The sequence below is a fragment of the Odocoileus virginianus genome, chromosome 16 (assembly GCF_023699985.2).
Source record: "Odocoileus virginianus isolate 20LAN1187 ecotype Illinois chromosome 16, Ovbor_1.2, whole genome shotgun sequence".
NCBI lineage: Eukaryota > Metazoa > Chordata > Mammalia > Artiodactyla > Cervidae > Odocoileus > Odocoileus virginianus.
Window position 1 is genome coordinate 41,257,991 of NC_069689.1, and position 23,444 is coordinate 41,281,434.

At 43.4% G+C, this 23,444-nt stretch overlaps 1 protein-coding gene across 2 annotated transcripts in view; it reads right to left on the minus strand.

Annotated features, from left to right (window-relative positions):
* Window positions 1-23,444, minus strand: part of GABRB3 (gamma-aminobutyric acid type A receptor subunit beta3) — a 279,655-nt gene that overhangs the window by 80,351 nt on the left and 175,860 nt on the right. For both annotated transcript variants that reach the window (XM_070478115.1, XM_070478114.1), the window contains exon 4: window positions 13,893-14,113. In XM_070478115.1, the coding sequence (XP_070334216.1) occupies window positions 13,893-14,113 (221 nt within the window). The remainder of the gene's footprint in view (window positions 1-13,892; window positions 14,114-23,444) is intronic.

A 23,444-nucleotide genomic window follows, 5' to 3' on the forward strand; every position in this document is an offset into this window, starting at 1 on the left:
CAGATAGATTGTTTACTTCCTTTTTAGTTATTTGTTCTTATAATTTTTTTCTTGCTCCTTTGCCTGCAATATATTTTTTGTCATCTCATTTTATGCAAATTACTATGTTTGTGGTCTTCTTTCTGCAGGCTGCAAGACTGTAGTTCTTGCTTCTGGTATCTGCTCCCTCGTGGGAGAGGTTGGTCCAGAGGTGAGTGTCCTTATCAGCTTGATAGGGGTTTAGACTCACGGTGTGGTGATCCGAGCCTGCCTTAGACATTGAGCAGGACCTCCCCTTCACTCCGCTGTTGCCACTGCCCTCTCAGGAATGGGGTCTGCTCTCTAACTGTCAGAGTAGATGCCCCCATATCTGTTTCTTAGCGGTGATTCTGATCAGTGCCAGGCAGATGGGATTTGAGTATTCCCCCTGGGAGAAGAGCATGAAAAGGCCACCGGGTGCTTCTCCTCCCTGGAGCTGTTTACCTGTGTGTGTGCTCTCTTGTGCCCCCAGGCCCTGCTGTGCAGACTCACAAAGTATAATTTTGTTGGCACTGCTCTCAGTCCTGCTTTAACTGTGGGTAAGCTGGCAACTGGCTCTGATGTTTTCACTTGACCACCAGCATAGTTCCACTGAGGTCAGACCGCAGTAATCACGCACCTAGACCTGCTGTGGGAACTACAGAGGTAGTTTTCCTCAGCCCCTGCATGCATGTGCCCACAGCACCCACAGCTGCTAGAGCAGGAACACTTGGTGTCCAGTTGGACATTTTGCAGGTGCTGAATTTAAGAAGTTGCAGTGGAGGTGTAATTCCACAATTCTCGAGGCTCTGAGGAAGAGATTTCAACTCTTTCCCCTTCGTTACCAGCCCTGGGGGCTCAGCTGTGGTTTCAGCCCTTCCTTGGGGCAGATTTCCTAGTGGGGGTAGCTACCTGTGCCCTCCTGGGACACCAGAGTAGGCCCCAGCATTCACTTCTTAATAGTCCCCCTCACTTCTTAAGAGAGGTTCTGTGCCCTCCTAAGACAGCAGGGAGGGGTCTGGACACCCACTGACAGATTCCCTACTTGCAGAAGCTATCTGCACCCTCCCGGGACAGCAAGGCAGGTCCTACTGATGGATCTCCTAGAAGCAAGAGCCTGCCGCATGCTCCCAAGGACAGTGCAGCAGGCCGTGGCACCTGTGGGTGGGTTTTCCAGTTGGAGGAATTATCTGTGTCTGGGACAGTGGAGCAGGTCCTGGCACTCACTGGTGGATTTTCTAGCCACAGCAGCTATCCTTGCCCTCCCAGGACAGTGTGGATAGGTCCTGGGTCCTGCCGGTAGCTCCTAGTAGCCATACCTGTTCACACCCTTCCAGGTCAGCAAGGGGTGGGTTCCACGACCCACTGGCAGGATTCCTAGTGGGGGAAGCTGTCCGCACCCTTCCAGGTCAGCAAGGGGTGGGTTCCACGACCCACTGGCAGGATTCCTAGTGGGGGAAGCTGTCTGCACCCTTCCAGGTCAGCAAGGGGTGGGTTCCATGACCCACTGGCAGGATTCCTAGTGGGGGAAGCTGTCCTGCACCCTTCCAGGTCAGCAAGGGGTGGGTTCCATGACCCACTGGCAGGATTCCTAGTAGGGGAAGCTGTCCTCACCCTCCCAGAACAGCAGGGACAGGACCTGGCCCCTGCCCGTGGGTCTGGAAGAGACAGACAGTGGCTGCCTCTGGAGCCCAAGGTGGTGGTGGCAACCCCTGCCCGCCTCTGGAGCTCCTGTAGGTGGTTTCCTGCTGCCTGGGGGTCCTCACAGGGAAAGACGTTCTCATGGTGGTCCTACCTCTCTCCTCATATGCCGCCCAATAATGGTGCCTTGCTTCCCTGGAAGTCCAGGCATGTTCTTAGTGCACACTCAGCTGCCACATCCTAACTCTTGAACTTTTCAGGCTGTCTCCTCAGCCCACCCTGGTCTTCTCCCTGTGACTGAGCTTTGGAGTCTGAGCTTCAGCACCCAACCCCCACTCTCACCGACAGAAGTGCCTCAGGCTGAGGAACGCAGAATGGCGGTGCCCATCTTCTGTGCAGGTTACTCCCCATTTTGCCTTCCACAAGCCCTTTGCTGCTATACCCTTCATAGGCACCAAAACTCCCCCTCCATCCAGTGCAATTTCCCCGATGGTGAGGTGCCTTCCCAAGATGTGGAAAACCCCCCTTCACGGTTCCCTCCCCTGGGCGCAGTTCCCTCCCCATCCTGATCCCTTCTTTTTCCTTTTCCTTTTGTCTTACTCAGTTACATGGAGGTTTTCTTGCATTTTTGGATGCCTGAGGTCTTCTGTTGGCACTCGGTAGCTGTTTTGTTTGAACTGTTCCACTTAGACGTGTATTTTCAATGTTTCTATGGAGGGAGGTGAACTTTTCTGCCATCTTGATCCTGACTCTGTATGGCTGCTTTTTGAATGACCTAATTTTCCAAAGTGTCTCATCCCTGCTTCTCCTTTGGGCCTCAGCTGGTCTATGCTATATTTCCACTCAGTATCTCTTGCCTTAGACATCCATGGGTTTGTAGACATGTTGAAGCCTTTATGAGTAGTACCTGCCTCTTTTCCTATCTGCATTTTGAGTTTGCTTCAGTCCTTTGGGTATTTTCCAGACAGAACATATGCATATAATGGTTCACAAATAAGATCTGCCCTGCTCCCTCCAGTGCCAGAGAGCTTGTAACTGAGCTGCCACTTGCTTGAGATCAAAACTGTGCCCGCACCAGGGAAGGGATGGGGAAATGGCAGGGGAAAATGCCACAAAACTTTCCTACTGTTTTGAATATAGGTTTTTCTTTCTTTGGCATTTGGTTAGTTGCTATAAGCCTTGGAATATATTTCAGGAATATACTCTGGAGCTCCTACAAAGTTGGTTCAGACAGCTTCTGCTTGTTTTTTTGATGTTTCTCTGGAGAAATAAAAACTTGGAGTTTCTTGGTCTGCTACTTTGCTGACATTGCTCCTCAATAAAGAGAGCTTTAAAAGCAACAGGAGGAGGGGGATGTTTACAAAGGTAAAGCATAAATTAATGAACAGAATTATGATGTAAAATTAAAGGCTAGCTCTTTAAAATGTATATACACACACACATATATATAATAGATAAATATTTCTTGATGCTACTGAACATAATTATAAATGAAGAAGGGAATGTAAAAATATATTCTAGAAGGTAATGCATATGTGCATGTTAATGAATTATATGTCTAAATAGAAAGGATATTTTCCTTAAAAACATTAATTTTTAAGACTAATGTAAGAAGAAAATCTAAAGAATCTACAGATACCTGTAAGTATAGCAGAAATTAAAGCCATGTGTGCCAGGCTGGAAAATGACATTTAAAAGGCTATTCAAAGCACCATGCATCTATAAAAACATTTTATGTGTAGCACAGTTGACCCTTTAACAATATGGATTTGAAATACACAGGTCCACTTAGATGAAGAAATTTTTCAATAAATATACACTATCATGCTGAACAATCCACAGCTGGTTGAATTTGCAGATGCTTAACCAAGGATTTGGAGAAGGCAATGGCAACCCACTCCAGGGTTCTTGCCTGGAGAATCCCAGGGACGGGGGAGCCTGGTGGGCTGCCGTCTATGGGGTCGCACAGAGTCGGACACGACTGAAGCGACTTAGCAGCAGCAGCAGCAACCAAGGATATGGAGGGACGACTAGAAAGTTACATGTGGATTTTCAACTGTGTGGAAGGTCAGTGCCCTGAACCCCCCACAGTGTTCAAAGGTCAACTGTATATGTCTACAGGTAAATTTTAAAATACTTACAGGAACATCAACTCATTCTAGGAACAGAGATTTAACATATGATATAATTTAATACAGAACACATAAATACAGAGAGATCTTCTTGATTCATATTATGTCAAAACACAAAGAGATCTAATGTATTAATATATTTAATAGAATCTACATCATGTAGATATATAGATATATATCAGAAATGTGTGAGAAGACCCAACATTATCAGCTAACCATTGGATAATTTATTACTGAATTTCATTGAATTGGTTCATGGTTCTTGGAATCTTTGTCCAAGTTATGACTGTTAATAGAGGTCAGAGTAATGAGGAGAGGGAGCTAAAATGGGGATAGATTTCTTGATAGAGTTTACAGTCATCCATAAGAGAGATTACCATCTTCAGCTGATCTCTAGAAGGAACGGTGGATGTGGCACAGCTGGAATGCGGGTGGCGGGGCAGTGGAAACTGAACAGGGCTTGGATATTATATGAGGAAAGCAGGCAGATTCCTGAGGCTCACAAGGGTCTCCACGGGAAAAGGGAGGACCTGCAGCGCTCCTGAATCCTGTATACTAGGGTGGCATGGATGGGTGGAGAGATGGAAGGTGTCCATGAAGGACGGAACCCTAGAACTAAGGAGGTTTTCCCAAGGGGCTCCACAGAATAGAAATGTATGCGACGCTCAGTCTCCACCCTCAGTGCTGGTCAGGGGCCTCCTGGAGAAAAGGTCTGAGAAGAGCCAATTCCCCGCATGTTCTCGGTCCAAAGAGCGCGACACCAAGAGAAAACAGTCCAGTTCCAATAACACTTTTCTTGTTTATTTTCCCTCCACACCTGCCCCCAAATAAACCTTCAAAACCAGAGGAGGTTATATATGGGTCATCAAGGTAGGCTGGGAGGGGACAGAGGAGAAGCAGAGGCACAGATGCTGAGAAATCAACTATCCTTCCTTTGCTATGACAAGCTTCCAGCCTAAAATAGGGCTGGGCCATGCAAGGGAAAATATTAATTCTGAGTCTGCATTTAATATTAGACATTGAATTAAGAAGTCCTGTACAACAAAAAGAAGAGAAAAGACTTAAAACACTTGCATAAGACTTCCTTAGGGGTTCAGTGGTTAAGACCACCTTTCAATGCAGGGGGTGGGGGCTCCATCCCTGGTGGGGTGGCTAGACTCCCACATGCCTGTGGCCAAAGAATTAAAACTTCATACCTCACTTGACAGTGTCTGGGGGGTAGTGGGGGACAAACAAAACCACACTAGCTAGATCACAAAATATATTTACACCAATAAACCAGCTGTCAACAGATTTTTAAAAGAAGAATTATAAATTAAGCATGAGCAAAACAAACTTAATAATTTCTTAAGTGTATTGCCCATCATGACAAAATAGGATTTATCCCAGGAATTCAAGGATAGATCACAGTAGGAAATTATACATCACAATTATAGGCTAAAAAAAGGAAAATGATCATATATCTAGAGATTGAATGAACAAAGTCTCTTCCTATTTCTGATATGTAAAAAAGTCATGCAGGGTCAGTTATCTGATTTATAATTAGTTGCTGAAAATAAATTCCATAAATTGGTGATATTTGTTATTCAACTCATACATAGTTCCCAGAAAATGAGAGTATGTATGTATGTCAGTATTTAATGGAAGTAAAAGAATAAGTTACAATTACATTATACTGAGAGCGCAAATCATCCTTCCTGATGATTTGCAAGAAGCACTCCTCTATAACGAAGAACCAGGGAATGCAGCACACTGTTATCCCCAATTGTTTTTCATCTTCTGGAAGTTGAAACCAACAGAAACATGAATAAAACCAATAAAAATGAAGATTAAAAACCCATTATAAACAATATGATTATAAGACTAAAATCCTCAAGAGTATTTACTAAATAATTAGATATAGTAAGAGATTAGCCTGGCTAGATATGATAGTGGACAAATGTATCAACAAAGAACAGCCATAACAAACAGATGAATAGCTTCCCCACATACCAATGAAAGTTAGAAATATAATGTAAAAATGATCCCATTCCTAACAGCTCCACACTTATAGAAACAGGAAAAATCTTAGAAAGAAATGAGTGATTGTCTATGAATAAAATGACAAAATTTTACTAAAAGCCATGACTGAAAGCATGCATGAACACAGATGTGCCACAGATATGTACGAAAGACTGACCACCATTCAGCACTTGGTCTTCTCAAAGTCATATTTATGAGCATAATTCCAACTGACATTTCACATTATATTTTTAGAAATTTTGAGAATGCAAATGATTCTAAAGCTCACATGGAAGAATAAACTGGTAAGTACTGCAAAAAACAGCTAACCATTTGAGAAGTAAAACACTGGACATTGTACACATCATACACCAAGATAAATTCTGATGGATTAAGAATCTAAATAGAAAACATAAAAATGAAGTACTACAGAGAGAAGAATTGGAATTAAACTTAATCCTCATACAGTATTCTTCCTACTTTAGATTTTTGGATGTAATAATAAACAAGAAACAGGTTCTTGTCTCAAAGAATTTACATTCTGATGGTGGCTTCCCCACCATCAGGGGTAGGAACAGAGTCAGTGAATTAGAAATGCAATAAAATGACAAGTTCATGTCAGATATAGATAAGTGCTATGATAAAAATAAAGTAAAACAAGAAACTGTAATAAAAAAGGAATAGGTGACCAGAGCAGAGACTGGGTGAACTGCCTTCACTAATATAATTAACACTGTGATGCTAAAAACATGAATATCTGGAAACAACGCATTGCATCAAGAAAAGAGCATGTGCGAAGGCCCTAAGACAGGGACATCCTTGACTATTTCCGAAGAGCAGAAGGAAGGTATGCATACTGGAAGCATGATGAGAGAGAAGAACAGTTGGATAAAGAGAGCAGTTAGAATTGCAGGAGCCAAACCTTCTAGTAGAGAGAGGATGCCAAGGTGAAGGTGACTCTTGAAACGCTCAGGGACCCACTTTCCACCTTGAGAGAAGCATAGAACGAGTAGCAGGCATGTGGGATGGCCTCTTTGTAAATGGCAAGATGATGAAGCTTCTGTGTTTTTAATTAACATCATCTAATGTGAATGAGGAGTGACGCCTGAAGTGAAGGTATGAAACAGTTCTTAAAAATAGGGAAAGAATGAACATGGTTAGGGAGAACAGATGAACTTATGAGCCCAGATTTAAAGAGAGACAGGTGATTTTCTCCATCCTCAAGAGATGAAGTAAATATATTGATAGATTATTTACAGTAGCCTAAAAAATGATGAAGTTCAAAGCAGGTGCTATAACCCTAAAGCTAGCATGTAATTTATTGTTGGTGGGAGTAAATATTGGCATAATCCCTCTTGGAAAGCAATTTATCAATATGTTTCTTACTTAGGTAAAAGTAATTTGGAGGCAATGACTAAATAAGACTTTGGGAGTTAAACACACCTGCACTCCAATCATATGAGCCTTATTAATTCTGTGAAAGTGAAAGCGTGACTTTCTCAGTCCTGTCTGACTCTGCGACACTATGGCCTGTAGCCAGCCAGGCTCCTCTGTCCGTGTGATTCTCCAGGCCAAGAAGACTGGAGTGGGCTGTCATTCCATTCTCCAAGCAATCTTCCTGACCCAGGGATCGAACCTGGGTCTCCTGCATTGTAGGCAGATTCATTACCATACAAGCCACTAGGGAAGTTATTAATTGTATGGGCTTACAGCTTTCCTGGGAGAAAAAGGTGTTTGGCCAGAACCACCCTATACAATACAGTTTTGGAAAAAGATAGCAGTCAAACCAGTTAGATGACTTAATTTGAATCTCCTGAAATAAGTTCTAGGTTCATTTTAACACTGCATGAACTTTCTAAGTACAAGAATGGCAGCTTTAACAATTTCAAGTCATATTCAACAGCAAGTAGGAATTTCACAAGATATTTTCCAATAAATTTTGCAGTAAGCTTCTCAGGCGCAACATGGCTACATTGTTTTGATGAAGATGATTCAACCTCAGACTCCCAGGATCTTTTCAGAGAAAGTCAAGTACTATTTTATGAAACCATTACTAACTCCTAGCATCAGGAAAAAAGGTCCAAAGACACAAAATTCATGGCCAGAAGAAAAGGTCACACCACAAAGTACTCTCAGTGGTGCAGGTAAGATATTCAATGTCATAAGGTAGTCGCCTTAAGGTTGACTTGAAAAAGAAGATGGGAAGACGGGAGAGGGACAGACAGCAAGGAAACTTCAGCCTGGCACCAACGGAAATGGAAACGTGGTCACGGGAACAGGATCAAGCCTTGTGAGCCTCTGGGCAGCCAAGATCTTCCTAGTTCCTAAAAAGGTTTGGCTCCTCAAAGGAGATTTTCCAGCAGCCCAAGTCTTATTTTAAGATGGCACGTATGCCCTATTCAGAGCATTCCCTTACCCCATCGGGTGATGTGATGAGTACAAGAGGTTTGGTTCATTGTCTCATTCAGCTGAGCCAAGCAGGTAATCTCAAGGGAGTATCAGCCCAAGTTTCGTACACAGGGGTTTTAAGAGTCATTGAAAAGGAGTTCATGATTTAAAACCACCTTTTATCACTGCATGAACGTGATCACTCGCCAGCATCTTTGTGACCAGCCACTGCCTACTTCTGCAGAGTCATCAGAGTAATGGATTAATGACTTCCCAGAGTAATTCTGAGATGACATACAAACCCACATCATGGAGAGCTCATTCCCAGCCACAGATCCTCTTCTACTCTTGATAAAGCAAAAGCCCTTGTTGATCTTCTGCTGTGATGGCTGGACACATCTGGGGAAAGGAGCCCAGAGGAGCTAATGGTGACTAACCTACCAGCTTGAGCAACTGCAGGATACTTGAGGTGAAGGCAAATCCCAGTTTCCAAAGGAAAGAAGAATTCAACCTTAAGGTTCCAGGGACACTGTCAGGTCAACTAGCTTCTCAGGACACAGCCAGTAGGGAAGTAATCTCTGATGGGTTGAGCCTTCAAGAGCAGTATTTTACAAACAGGAGACTGAAAAGCCCAGTGCTCCATAAACCTCCTTGTGGGGTTTAATCCACTCAAGTTCTCAGCTGTACCAGACCCGCTCCAGGACCAGGCACTGGTAAACCTATTTGCTAAAAGGATACAAACACTGGCCAACTTTTTCTCGCCATGTCACCAACGTGATCCAGAGAGTACAACAGTAAAAAGAGAAGGGTGGGAAGTTAGGAAACCCCACCAAGGGGAGGATGGAGGGTGACACCCATACTATGTTATCAAAATATACAATACATATAGCGTGCCTGAGTATATCTTGTGGAATATGTAAATGGTACTTCAGTTCACACAGAATAACACAGAGTATGTATTTAGATGAATTTAATAAGATTACCTGTATTTTCAAGCACTAATGTGCCTTCTGTCCAAAAATTCAAATTATTTCACATTCAAATTAATTTCTATAGCTATGTGTGTTTTTTTTTTTAAACTGAAGGCAGAAATTTCTAGATTAGCTAGTTTCAAAGGAATTTAGATGGGACGTTACAGCTGATAAACACATGTGGAAAATGGTCTGTTATTTAATTTCCTTTCTGACAGCCTGTATAGCTCCACATGTAAGAATTGTTAAAAAAATATGAGGTTCTAAATAAATATCTAGGGGCTATATTGACATTTGCTGTTGTTGAGTCACTAAGTCATGTCCGACTCTTCTTTTGTGACCCCATGGATGGAAGACCACTAGGCTCCTCTGTCCACGTGTTTTCCCAGGCAAGAATATTGGAGGGGGTTGCTCTTTCCTTCTCCAGGGGATCTTCCCAGCCCAAGAATAGAATCCACATCTCTTGCATTGCAGGCGTATTCATTCCACTGTGCCACCAGGGTAGTCCATATTGAGATCTATTGTTGTTCTTCAGTTGCTAAGTCATGTCCAACTCTTTGTGACCTCGTGGACTGTAGCCCACTAGGCTCCTCTGTCCATGGGATTTCCCTGACAAGGATACTGGAGTGGGTTGCTGTTTTCTTCTCCAGGGGATCTTCCTGACTCAGGAAGATTCAGGAATTCAACCCATATCTCCTGCTTGGCAGGCAGATTCTTGAACACTGAGCCCCCTGTAAAGCCCATTTGAATAAAAACAGCTATGATCTGGAAATCCAGTTACTAATTTAAGAGGCTATTTGAGATGTGTAATGAATGTAAATTTCACTTTTGTTGTTATTGTTTAGTCCTTAAGTCCTGTCCAAGTTTTTGCTACCCCAAGTTCTGCAGCACTCCAGGCTTCCCTGTTCTTCACTATCTCCCAGAGTTTGCTCAAATTCCCATCCATCTGAGTCAGTTAGTCAGTCAGTTAGATGGATGCTATCTAACCATCTCATTCTCTGCCACCCTCTTCTCCTTTTGCCTTCAACATTTCCCAGCATCAGAATCTTTCCCAGTGAGCTGGCACTTTGCAATAGGCTGCCAAAATATTGGAACTTCAACTTCAGCATAAGTCCTTCCAATGAATATTCAGGGTTGACATCCATTGGAATTGACTGATTTAATCCTGTAGTCCAAGGGACTCTCAAGAGTATTCTCCAGCACCACAGTTCAAAAGCATCAATTCTTCAGCACTCAGCCATCTTTATGGCCAACTCTCACATCCATCCTTACATAACTACTGTAAAAACCATAGCTTTGACTAGACAGACCTTTGTCAATAAAGTGATGTCTCTGCTTTTCAATATGCTGTCTAGGTTGGTCATAGCTTTTCTTCCAAGGAGCAAGCATCTTTTAATTTCATAGCTGCAGTCACCATTTGCAGTGATTTTGGAGCCCAAGAAAATAAAATCTGTCACAGTTTCCACTTTTTGCCCATCTATCTGTCATGAAATGATGGGACCAGATGCCATGATCTTAGTTTTCTGAATGTTGAGTTTCAAGCCGGCTTTTTCACTCTCCTCTTTCACTCTCATCAAGAGGCTCTTTAGTTCCTCTTCACTTTCTGCCATTAGACTGACATCATCTGCATATCTGAGGTTGTTGGTATTTCTCCTGGCAATCTTGATTCCAGCTTGGCTTCATCCAGCCTGGCATTTCACATGATGTACTCTGCATGCATGCATGCTGAGTTGCTTCAGTCATGTCCAACTCTTTGTGACCCCATGGACTATAGCCTGGCAGGCTTCTCTGTCCATGGGGTTCCCCAGGCAATAAAACTGGAGTGGGTTGCCATTTCCTATTCAGGTGACCTTCCTGACCCAGGGATCAAACCCACGTCTCTTATGTCTTTTGCACTGGCAGGCAGGTTCTTTACCACTAGTACCGCCTGGGAAGCCTTTGCGTATAAGTTAAACAAGAAGGGTGACAATACGCAGCTTTGTCTTACTCCTTCCCCAATTTTGTCCAGTCAGTTGTTCCATGTAAGGTTCTAACTGTTGACTCCTGACACATAAGCAGGCTTTTCAGAGGATAGGTAAGGTAGTCTGTCATTCCCATCTCTTTAATAAGAGTTTTCCACAGTTTGTTGTGATCCATACTGTCAAAGGCTTTCATGTAGTCAATGAAACAGATGCTTCTCTGGAGTTCCCTTGCTTTCTCTATGATCCAACAAATGTTGGCAATTTGACCTCTGGTTCCTCAGCCTTTTCTAAACCCAGCTTATATATCTGAAAGTTCTTGTTTCATGTACTGCTGAAGCCTAGCTTGAAGGATTTTGAGCATAACCTGACGAGCATGTGAAATGAGTACAATTGTATGGTAGCTTGAACATTCTTTAGCATTACCCTTCTTTGGGATTGGAATGAAAACTGGCCTTTTCCAGTTCTGTGGCCACTGCTGAGTTTTCCAAATTTGCTGATGTATTGAGTGCAGCACTTTAACAGCATCATCTTTTAGGATTTTAAATAGCTCAACTGGAGTAATTTCACCAGAGAGTTTTTCTAGGTAATTGTAAAAAGTTTACTATTAAAAAGATCCCATAGCTTATTATTACATTATTATTTAAATTCTACATTAAAATTTACAGTCAGAGTATTAGCTGTTACATAACTTTAATCTCTTGGTTTTTCTTATTCTTGCCTGTTTTATGGTGTGAAATCCAACACTTTCAAATGGAGTTTAGAAATTAATTACAGTTCTTTCATTCATATTGTATCATCTTGTCTGTTATGGTTGAAATGTTTATGTTCCTTCAAATTCATATTTGAACCCAAAGGGGGTATCGGAACGTGAAGGCTTAGCTCATGAGGGTGGAGCCCATGATGGGATTGGTGTTCTTATAAAGGAGACCCCACAGCACTTCCATCAGGTGAAGATACAGTGAGAAAGCTCCTGGCATGAATGAAGATGCAGGCCTTCCCTGGACACTAGCTGCCGGCACCTTGATCTTGAACTCCCAACCTCCAGAGAGTGAGAAATAAGTGTCTGCTGTGGGTGTTTGTTAAAGCGATCTGAGTGGACTCAGATTCTGTCCTAACAGAGTGAAACCTCTTTCTTCTTAGACACACTAAATGTACTCTAATCCCGGTGAGAAAATAAACAACATAAAAATAAAAATGGAGAGAACCCAAGCAGCAAGAAGCCAAGAAGGCCTGGCCTAGTTTTCATTGCTCTCTGCTTCCTATGCTTTGCCCCCACTACACACACGCACACACACACATACACACACACTCACATGCACACATATTTCTATCCACATTTTTGAGGAGGGAGGGCAGGTAAATGAAGTACACGACTCCCCATTTTATGCTTACATGGCCTCTGGATAATCTTTTGAACACTCAATTTTTTTACTTGTCAGAATTTCAAAACTTTTCAACCACATCTCTCACTTTCAGGCAAAAGTACAAAATGCTGAAAATATCCCAAGGAAACATTATCTAGATTCTTTTTAGAGTAACACCATGGCTTAGCTGATATGTGCCACTTTTTTCTCCTACAGTTAAGTCTGATTTTTGCTAAAATTCCAACTCTCATTCTATATACTGGTGTTTTGAGGAAGTCACTTAACGTGTTCCAATTAAGGCAGTGTTAAATAATTCCCTTTACTCTTCCCAAAGCACTAAAATTCACAGTGGTATGGATTTAAATATACATTATTATGATTACTCTTTAGCCCTGTTGGAGTCTTAGTCAAAGATTCATAACAGGGACCTCCCTGGTGGTGCAGCAGTTAAGAATCTGCCTGCCAATGCAGGGGACCCAGGTTCAACCCCTGGCCTGGGAACTAAGATCCCACACGCTGCTGGGCAGCTAGGCCCATGCACCACAACCACTCAGCGCATGCTCTAGGGCCCACAAGTTGCAACTACCAAGCATGTGCACCACAACACAGACCTAGCGCAGCCATAAATAGATTAAATTTTAAAGGAAGATTCACAACATTCTGAGATAAACCTTTGCTCCAAGATAACCAACTATGTCCCATTCCTGAGTGTGATGCAGACATACTCACTCTAAAACAAAACAAAAACCAGTGCTAAGTCAACACAAGAGACACAGGTTGCTAAGGTCACCATGTGGTGGAAGTCAAAGTCACTAACAACCAGCAGTGTGGGAGCATCACGGGAAGGCTTGGTGGCTTCCAGGATAACCGGGAAGCCCAGGGACTCCTCAGGGTTCCAGACAGCAAACAGTCTGGTTTCCGAATTCACGTGACTTCATTATGAGACCTGGCGAGAGGTTATTCTCACCAGGAAGCCTCGTATTGACTCATCCCCATAAATATTGGTGGCGCCACCTCATAAAGCTCTGTGGAGACCATATTTTGTGTCAGCACACATAGACTTTTTTTTCAACTCTGCAAATGGCTTTAGGAAACTTTACTGAAAGCCTCTAAAGTATGAAGGTGATAGTAATTATAGGCCTTTGTGGTTATGATATGGGAAATCCGTCCTGAGGGAATCTGTTCTTACAGCCCAATTACATCAACTCAATCCAAGGAGGCTGCTTTTCACTTGCTTGAAAAACAGCCTTGCTTTGTAGTAACAGTAATGCTCCAAATCTTAGATTTATAAGATTCTTCTTCTTCAGAGTTCAAAATGTTTCATGGATGTCTCTTAATTAATCGGAGGACATGGCCTCACTTACTATAATCAACCCCAGTGAAACTCAAGGCCAGCATGCCATGCACCCACGAACCCAGCCCACGGGGCAGACAGACCTCAGCCCATACAGCACCGTCCCGTCGGGGTGGAGGCGGATCATGCGATTCTTCACCGTCACTCCGTGCACAAATGACTTTTTGTCATTTAAGAAATATGTGTCAGGCACCCAGAGCTGGTCAGCCACTCGATTGTCCAGTGTGAGGTTGAGAGGGATCCCAGAATAGGCGAGCCTTTTATCTCTCCAGTATTGTTGAAAATACATGGTCAAGGTGTAATCCTGGAGGAGAAAAAGAAAAGAAAAAAGGAGTTTGTGCTCAGCCACAGACAAGTTTCCTCCACAGCAGGCCCAATTCAGGTTGGAATCCACGAGAAATGGGTTATTTTCGGACAGGGTTAGGAAGCAGTGGTTGCTTTCTTGTAAATGCAAACGTACATGTTTGCGTGTGTACGTCATGTCTATAAGTACTGTTTTATTTAGGTAAGAAGCAGACTAGACAAATTGGCATTTAAGAGACACCCTAGAAATAAAAGCCAAAAGAAAAAAAAGTCATCATAAAATTAGAGAGTTGGCAGGGAACCTAGGCATTAGCGTAGGTCCTCCTCCTCCCACCAGACATACCTATGCCTGGGCAGCCAACAAGAAGCCAGTCCTGGCTACAAACTCTCAGCAGTTTAGACTCTTCCTCTCCTTCCTTCCACCCTCTACACAGCTGTAAATGGAACCCTCTAGAAAAAACCACCAGCTGGGGACAGGATGACCTGCGTGAGATCTCTGCGTCACGTGTCACATTTCCCTTTCCTTCTAGATTGCCAAGGCCATTGCCACACACTAATTGGGCCAAGTCATCACCTCTAGAAGATACTTAGAGAAAACAGGACTAAAGCCGGATGTGGGAGGAGGCACTAGACTAGGTGCCAGCCCCACAAAGTAAGCAGCAAAACAGGCAGACGACCCCATGTTTTTGTTTTGCAAAGTAGTTAGTGCAATAAAAAAGTGGGGGAAAAAGACAAACCAGAGGCTAAGCATGGAAATTCTATTTTAAAATTTCTATTCTTTTTGGCAATCATTGTTCAAGTCCAGAGTGATCAGGTCTAAAAACCTGGTCATGGTCATGGGACATCCTGAACAGCATCGTGGAAGGATCCAGTCTGAAATTCCCAAGGAGTCAGTAAACTCTCCAGCCAGGGAAGAAGAAATCACTGTTGTTACAGGCAGGAGCACATCTGCTTTGCAGGCAGTGAGGGGCAGACGGCAAACCGGCTGAAGAATCTATCTCATACATGGGTCTCCTGACATCCCATCCAGTTCTCGCCACCTCACAGGGCAGTTCTCAGAGCTGCCCGTGCCACTGATTGTCTGTCGCTGGCCACAAGAATGCCCGAGCAGAGGACCCTCCAGAATGACAAAGCACACCTGCGCTCCTCTCCAGCTGCCGTCACAGACGGGGAGGTGACAGAACCAACACATGCCTCACAACTACTGACAAAAGAAAGTGTAAGTTAGAGGGCCCATAAAAAATCAGAGACAGGGAAGCAAACATTGCAAAAAGCCTGAGGAGCCCTTTTTGTTATATTTTTTTATTCTATTTATACTTGCTCAGTCATGACCGACTCTTTGCAGCCCCATGGACTGTACCCCACCAGACTCCTCTCTCCGTGGACTTCTCTAGGCAAGAATATTGGAGTGGGTTGCCATTTCCTTCTCCAGGGCATCTTCCCATCCCAAGGAGCAAACCCAAGTCTCCTGCACTGAAGGCAGATTCTTTAATGTCTGAGCCAGCAGGGAAGCCCTTTATTGAAACTTTATTGCAACTAGAAAGAACCTTAGCATTTGAGTGGAAGTGAAGAAACACAGGCATTTTTTCCTCCTCACTTTCATGGCAAAGGTCTGTGCCTGGTATTAATTGTGTGAAGCCCCCATACACACAGAAAGTCCTACCAGCAATTAAAAATTCTCACAAAGCAGGTGGTATTGAAGCCTTGGTCAGCCAGACACAAGGTAGGGGAATGAAAAGTCTCACAAGGATTGTTGCTTTTACAGAACTGATGAGAAACCCCCAAGGAGTGCAGTTTTGCTGGAACATGGGGTGAAGAGGGGGAAAGTATAGAGTGGTGGGCAAGGCTGGACTGCAGCAGTGACCAGAAAGTGGAGACACTCGAACACTGACTCCAAAGCCAAGGACCACTGAAGGTTTCTAAGCAGCAAATGACATAACCACGTGTGTCAACTACGTCTTTTAGGTTTTGATTTCTCATGCTTTAACATGCCTCCTCCTCTTGGTGTCTGTTGGTGACAAACTCTCTTTTCAATGAGAGCTGTCTCCTTATCTGTTGGCCTTGCCATACGTGAATAATAATAATAAAACCTATGCTTTAAATTCAAAGCTGTGCGTGAGGAAGATCAGTTTTGCAAAGGTGAGTTCAGTGGGTAACAAGGATGATGAGCAAAACCCTCAGTGAGTGGGAGATCCTGTTGGGGGGTGATGAGGGTGGACAGAGAAAAGGGATGTTGGTTAGCAAGCCACAAGTAGTAGGCTTGATGCAGACCCTCAGGATGCGAACAGGACAGTTCACAGTCATGTCCCAGCACTACCATAACATCAGTAAATGTAGGTGATGCATTTTAAGTGAAGCATGCAAAGTTTTGGTGGCATAACAAGGTTGAGGTAAATTAGCAGGAGCAGCTAAAGGATTTTCAATTTAAATATAACTCTCTGAATTGCATTCTTTTGAAACAGAAGAGTTTCATCTGTTTCTCTCCTGGTTTCTGAGCCCTCATCCTACGCCTGAGTCGTGAAGTCTAGCGCCGCTCTCCCAGCTCCCTTCCAGCTGGTGCTCACGGGGGCTGCCATGAGGGTGGAGGCGCCTCCATGCGTCAGCTGGCACTGGGAGCCCAGCTGTCACTCAGCCTGCAAGCTCAGAGCAGGGTCTAATTTTGAGTTCTGTTGCTCTCCACAGCATCAGCAGCACCTCTCAGCTCTGGTCTTGGGTGTTTGCTGACTGACTTGAATGGACTGAGGTACAGGAGAGCTTAGGAAACACAGGGATAAAGAGCAGCAGCACTTAAATGCAAATCTGCTGCATGGCCCGTGCCTTGGAGAGCAAGGGCACTGTGACTTCAGTGGGACACTAGTCAGCATCTCACCTCATTCTCCTGCAGAGAAAGAAGAGGCAGATAAAGGAATAAAGGCGGATAAAGGAGAGATGACTGCCCAGGTACAAGCCCCCTCTGCTCTCTCTGCTGTGGGGCCATGGTGCTGACTCCTGGGAGGGGTGTAAGGGAACACTGTTCACACTGCCAGCAGCAGCTAACATGTTTTGATGACAACAAACAGGCCTTATGCGAGATCATCTTAATTAAATACAAGGCAGGGATTGTTGTTGTTCTCATTACCATCCCCAATCAACAAAGAAAGAAAAATTTAGAGAGTTCATATACTTTGCCTCCCCACTCCCAGTTACACAAGCAACTGGGGGAACTGGGATTTGAAGGTGAGGCCATCTCCCACTAGGATGGCACTCAAGCCTCTCAGCTCTGCTGGGGTTCCGAGCGGCACAAAGAAACCAGCCTGGTGGGCGAGGTCTGCAAAGACACCCCCGAGAGGGGAGGGTGCAGCCATGTACAGTAGCTTTCTTCAAGTGAGTGAAAGTTGCTCAGTCATGTCAGAATCTTTGTGACCCCATGGACTTTACAGTCTGTGGAATTCTCCAGGCCAGAATGCTGAAGTGGGAAGCGTTTCCTTCTATGGGAATTTTTTTTCAAAGGGGAGTAATAAGAACTATGGTACCACTAAAGCCCCTCATCCTGCAGACACTTAGCACAGCTCTCTGTAGACAGATGCCTTGTGAAGGACTGTTTCCTCCAAGGGATCCCAGGCAAATTGCTGGTTTCCGGGTTTGGAGTGATCTGTCCTAGATCAAAGAACACAGCCATGAGGAGATGCAATCTGTGTGGACTGGCAAGTCTGCCAGCAATGGATTTGAGTCTGTTCTCAGAAAAAGAAGAGACCTTGCGACTGTAAAACTCCAGGAATCCACAGAGATCTAGATGGCAGTGGGCTAGAGGTGGAAAGCGGGAATCATGGACTCCTCAGCAAACATAAAGTAGAGGTAGGGAAGTAAGCTTTTGGTCTTTGACCTTAGCACTGCAGGTGGACTCAGGTACAGTCCACTCTGACAGCACTCAGCCTTCTGTTTAGGTCCAAGTCCAACCACTGAATGAGGCTGGCACTGGGAATTTGGGAGGCCCTGATTAAAAGCATTGGTTACCTAGGAGATGGGATTTAGTGGAGAGAGGTCAGGTAGTGACAGGGGACAGGGAAAATGCAAGTGTATCTTCATCCAGACTTCTCCAGGCTACTGAGAACTGGGACTCTCTAGGGTATGATGCATAAACGTGCGTTTTTCAGTTTGAGTTGGTTCAAACTATGATAGCTCATCAGGACTTCCCAGCTGGTGCTAGTGGTAAAGAAACTGCTTGCCACTGCAGGAGACACAAGAGACTCAGGTTCGATCCCTGGGTCGGGAAGATACCCTAGCATAAGGAATGGCAACTCACTCCAGTATTCTTGCCTGGAAAATTCCCAGGACAGAGGATCCTGGCAGGCTACAGTCCATGGGGCCACAAACAGTCGGACACGACTGAGTGACTGGGCATACAAACACAAAAGCTCATTAAAATCACTGGGTAAATAAATAGCAGTAAGATTCTCTCTGAACCACCTCCTAGATTAATGGATATAAAAACAAAAATAAACAATTAGGACCTAATAAAACGTAAAAGCTTTTGCACAGCAAAGGAAACAATAAACAAGATGAAAAGAAAACCCTCAGAATGGGAGGAAATAGTTGCAAACAAAGCAACTGAAAAAGGGTTAATCTTCAAAATATACAAGCAGCTCATACAGCTCAACATCAGAAAAACAAACAACTCAATCAAAAAATGTGCAGAAGACCTGAACAGACATTTCTCCAAAGAAGACATAAAGATGGCCAATAAACATCAAAAGATGCTGAACATCACTGTCATTAGAGAAATGCAAATGCAAAACTGTAATAAAATATCACTTCATACCAATCAGAACGGCCATCGTCAAAATTCTACAAACCGTAAGTGCGGGAGAGGGTGTGGAGAATAGGGAACCCTTCTGCACTGTTGGTGGGAATGTAAACTGATACAGCCATATGGAAAAAAGTATGGAGATTCCTTAAAAAACTAGGAATAAATCTAAGATATGACCCAGCAGTCCCACTACTGAGCATATACCCTGAGGAAACCATAATTGAAAAAGATACACGTACCCCAATATTCACAGCAGCATTATTTACAATACCCAGGACATGAAAGCAACCAAGATATCCATCAACAGATGAATGGATAAGGAAGTTTTGGTACATTTTTAGAATAGAATATACTTAGCCATAAAAAGGAACGAATTTGAGTCAGTTGTAGGGAAGTAGATGAACCTAGAGCCTCTTATACAGAATGAAGTAAATCAGAAAGAGAAACACAAGTATCACATATTAACGCATATATATACAATCTAGAAAAACGGTACTGATGAACCTAGTAGAGAACAGACTTGTGGGCACAGCAGGGGAGGTGAGGTTGGGATGATCTGAGAAAGTAGCATTGACATATATAGTATAAATATATATTGACATATATAGTATAGTATACATGTATAAAATAGGTTATTAGTGGGAAGTTGCTAAATAACACAAGTAGCCCAGTCTTGTGCTCTGTGATGACCAAGAGGGGTGGGATGGTTGGAGGAGAGGGAGGTTCAGAAGGGAAGGGATTTATATATATGACTGATTCATATTGTTTTATGGCAGAAACCAAAACAAAACTGTAAAGCAATTTTCCAAATAAAATTTTTAAAAAATCATTAGGTAAGATAAATTGTCCAGAATATCTCTCTCCCTCCATCCACCCCCTGCCCTTCTCTCCCTTTGTTACAAAAAGTTCATGATGAACTTGGAATAAGCATGAAAAAATATTGAGGAATTGTATACAAAACAAAGACTCCTTACAAAGCATCTTACAAACAAAAGCATTCAATTAAAGGGCAATTCATGCCTCAGGGCTGCTTTTAGGGTTCATAAAATCCTTTGGTAACTTAATGAAGTCAGGGACCTCTCCATTCTCTCCGTTTTTTTACAAATGTGTATTAAATCAAACAGCATGAAATACTGAAGTCCAAGGCTAGGCCTATCCCTGCAGGCTTTATGCCACCTTCACAAAGTGAAAGTGAATGTCACTCGGTCATGTTCGACTCTTTGTGACCCCATGCCTATAGAGTCCAAGGAATTCTCCAGGCCAGAATATTGGAGTAGGGGATCGTCCCAACCCAGGGATCGAACCCAGGTCTCCCGCACTGCAGGCGGATTCTTTACCAGCTGAGACACAAGGGAAGCCCAAGAATACTGGAGTGGGGAGCCTATCCCTTCTCCAGATGATCCTCCCCATCCAGGATTCGAATCGGGGTCTCCCGCATTGCAGGTGGGCTCTTTACAGCAAACACCACTTGGTAGGGCTCCATAAACAAGTCATTTGTTTAGATTCTGTGTCCTATTTTCTCATTGAAAAAACATGAAAAAAAAAGAGTTGCTAGGTTTTACCCCATATTACAAAATTCCATTTCATGCAAAAGTCAGAAGCCACAATTTCTGAGCAAGACACTAGCCCAGCCCATGATCCCATTGTTGGGAGTCAGTGGACCGAGGCAGCAGAGGATGGAGCCGCGAGGGGTGAAGGGATAGAGTCTGAGGAGGCTGGGAACAAGCATTCTTAAATATGAGGCATTCAAGGACCAAGAATCTGTGCATAGGTGACTGTCCTTCTAAAATCCCCTGAGAATATGCAAACAGCAGCAGGAACAACAAATAACAAGAAAATAAAGCAGCTCAAATAAATTGTAATAAGAGATAAACAACATTTCTTCCTGCTTGTGGAAATTTCTTGGTATTTATCACATTAAGATGAAAAGAATACATATTTGAAAGTGGAAATACTGCTCATTATTCTGCAATTAGGTAATTGACTAGATTTGCTCAGCACAGGAAATGAAAAAATTTACTAACCCTGAGAAAGAAAGGCAATCTCCAAGCCAAATGTAAATATTTAACTGCAGCTGTGAAAGCCACAGGACACCTGCATTTGCATCTGGTTCAGCAAGTTTATGAGACCAAAACTCACAGGTAAGTTGTTCTTAGGTCAGGGAAGACAGGAAACTGTTTCAAGAAGCTTACATAAGCCCTCAGTGGTGGAGGCTTCCTTTGCAGACATTTCTGAAACTAAAATTAGGCTGGGGGAATCTTGGCACTTTTTAAAACAGAATTTATTTAGAAAATCCATTCCTCTCAATGGTCAGAAAATGAGTATCCAACACTGCATCCATCTCCCCTCCCACAACAGATTTTGCTAGTACCCAGGTTTCCATTTGTTGAATCCATGCGGTTACAATCCAGCAAAACCCTGCAGCCCACCCCATTCACCCTCATCCCCACCAACATAAAACAAAGGCCCCATCCATGTCCCTTGCCTTTTGCTTGTGGAAAACCTGCTATCTCCCAGGCCTCCCTGAGTAACAGAAAAGCAGGCTCCAGCAGTTCATGATCAGGACAATAGAGTCACAGGATCTTTCAGTGTCTGATGCACATTCCTGGGTCGCTGTACAGATACTATAACTGCAACCAGAGGGAAAAAGCTAACTGGATGTTAGCTGATGACCAGACTATACCCATGATATAAGCTGCTGCATCTTGAGCAATACTAAGTCTATGGCTAGCACAATTCCAAGAACTGGCCTTCAAAGAACGGTATTAACGTCAGCGCTCATAATAATCTATATCTTGGTGGTGGTTTAGTTGCTACGTCGTGTCTGACTCTTGCGACCCTATGGACTGTAGCCCACCAGGCTCCTCTGTACATGGGATTTTCCAGGCAAGAATACTGGAGAGAGTTGCTATTTCCTTCTCCAGGGCATCTACCCAATCCAGGAATTGAACCCAGGTCTCCTGCATCGCTGGCAGATTCTTTACTGACTGAGCTATAAGTGGAGCATCTATCTATATCTTTGTGGGCATCAAAAATAATTGTAGCCCATACATATAAGCAGGCAACTAAAACTGTCAGCAGAGAGATGCTACAGACACATTTCTCAACATTTTCCGCTCAGAATCCTCCACCCTATGTCAGCATGAAAAGGTTACAGAAGACAGACCTGTGCCCCAACCCCAGGGAAATGGAATGATGCTGACAAGTCTCAACAGCTCTTTTGCCCCTTTCCTGTTCACCCATTTCTGACTTCCTCAGGCCTTAATGAGAAAAATGAGATCACTTGGCAACATTTAATCTAACTACTGAATGTATAAAACGCCTTGCCTAACCTGTTGATTACTTTCCTGAATTAAAAGGAGCAAGAATGAAGAACTATGTCGTCAAAGAATGATGAACTCTCTATTCCCAGCTTCCCTCTCAGCAAATCTGCAGGCAGACTGTGTGGGCAAGGCAAGCTTCTGAAGGAAGATCAGGAGAAGTCAGCAGGTCTGCACATAACAGAAAAAATGATGAAGAATCTGACCTCCTACCATGAAGATTAACTGAGATTGCTTCCCTTCTTTCTCTTTAAATTGTCATGGCTGAGCAGAATCTTTGGAGTTGGTCTCAGAACATGAGTCCACTTTCTCCCCAGATTAGTGGCTTCTCTGATGGAAGCAACTTTCCTTTATACCAACACTTGCCTTTCAGTCACTGGCTTTCAAGCAGTGAGCATCTGAACCTGAGTTTGGTAACACGGTGATCTGTGAAAATAAATCAGGACACTCCTTCTGATCCCCTCTCCTCCTTCCTCCCTCTGTCTCGAGCCTGCACTGAGTATCTGCCACAGGCCAAGAACTGCTAGGTACTAGGGACCCGGAGATGAGGAGGGCATCATTTGTACCTCACAGTAGCTCACATCCTGGTGGGGTAGTCATAAAACCAAATTGAGTATAATGAAAGTGACCAAGAGAAGGCACTTCAAACTCAAACATGCCCAAGTTTCAAGTCTGCCTTTTCACTGTCTTCAGCACACTTTCCCATCTGCACAGTCTGCCTGACACACACTCTGAAGTGATTAGCATCAGAGGACACACAGGGGGAGCCAAGGCGTGTACAACAATGCATATGTTTAAGGAATACCTACTAAGTCTGGAGTTGGGAGGGAGCTGGTGTGTGAATGCAGAGGAAGAAGGTCGCTGAGACTTTCCGGTCTTTATACAGCTACTGCATCCACCAAAAGGCTCACAGTCTATAATTTTTATTCATCCACTTAAATGCCAAGTATATTTAGAAGATGAACCAGTGACCTCTGTATGAAATCTGTATGGGCTGCTGAAAATAGTTAACAAGTTCCCCAGTCCTCTATAGCCACATGAAAAACTGGCAAAGGATATAAATTATTTTGAAAATTGCTTTTCTTTTCATGTATGAAAAGTTATCATTGCTATTTTTCTGGAGTATAGTAAATCTGAAATGCAAAATGATTATACTGATTTTCACTCAAAAGACAAAAAAAAAAATGTAGAATCAGAAGAAATCTAGAATTTAACCTAAACCAAAG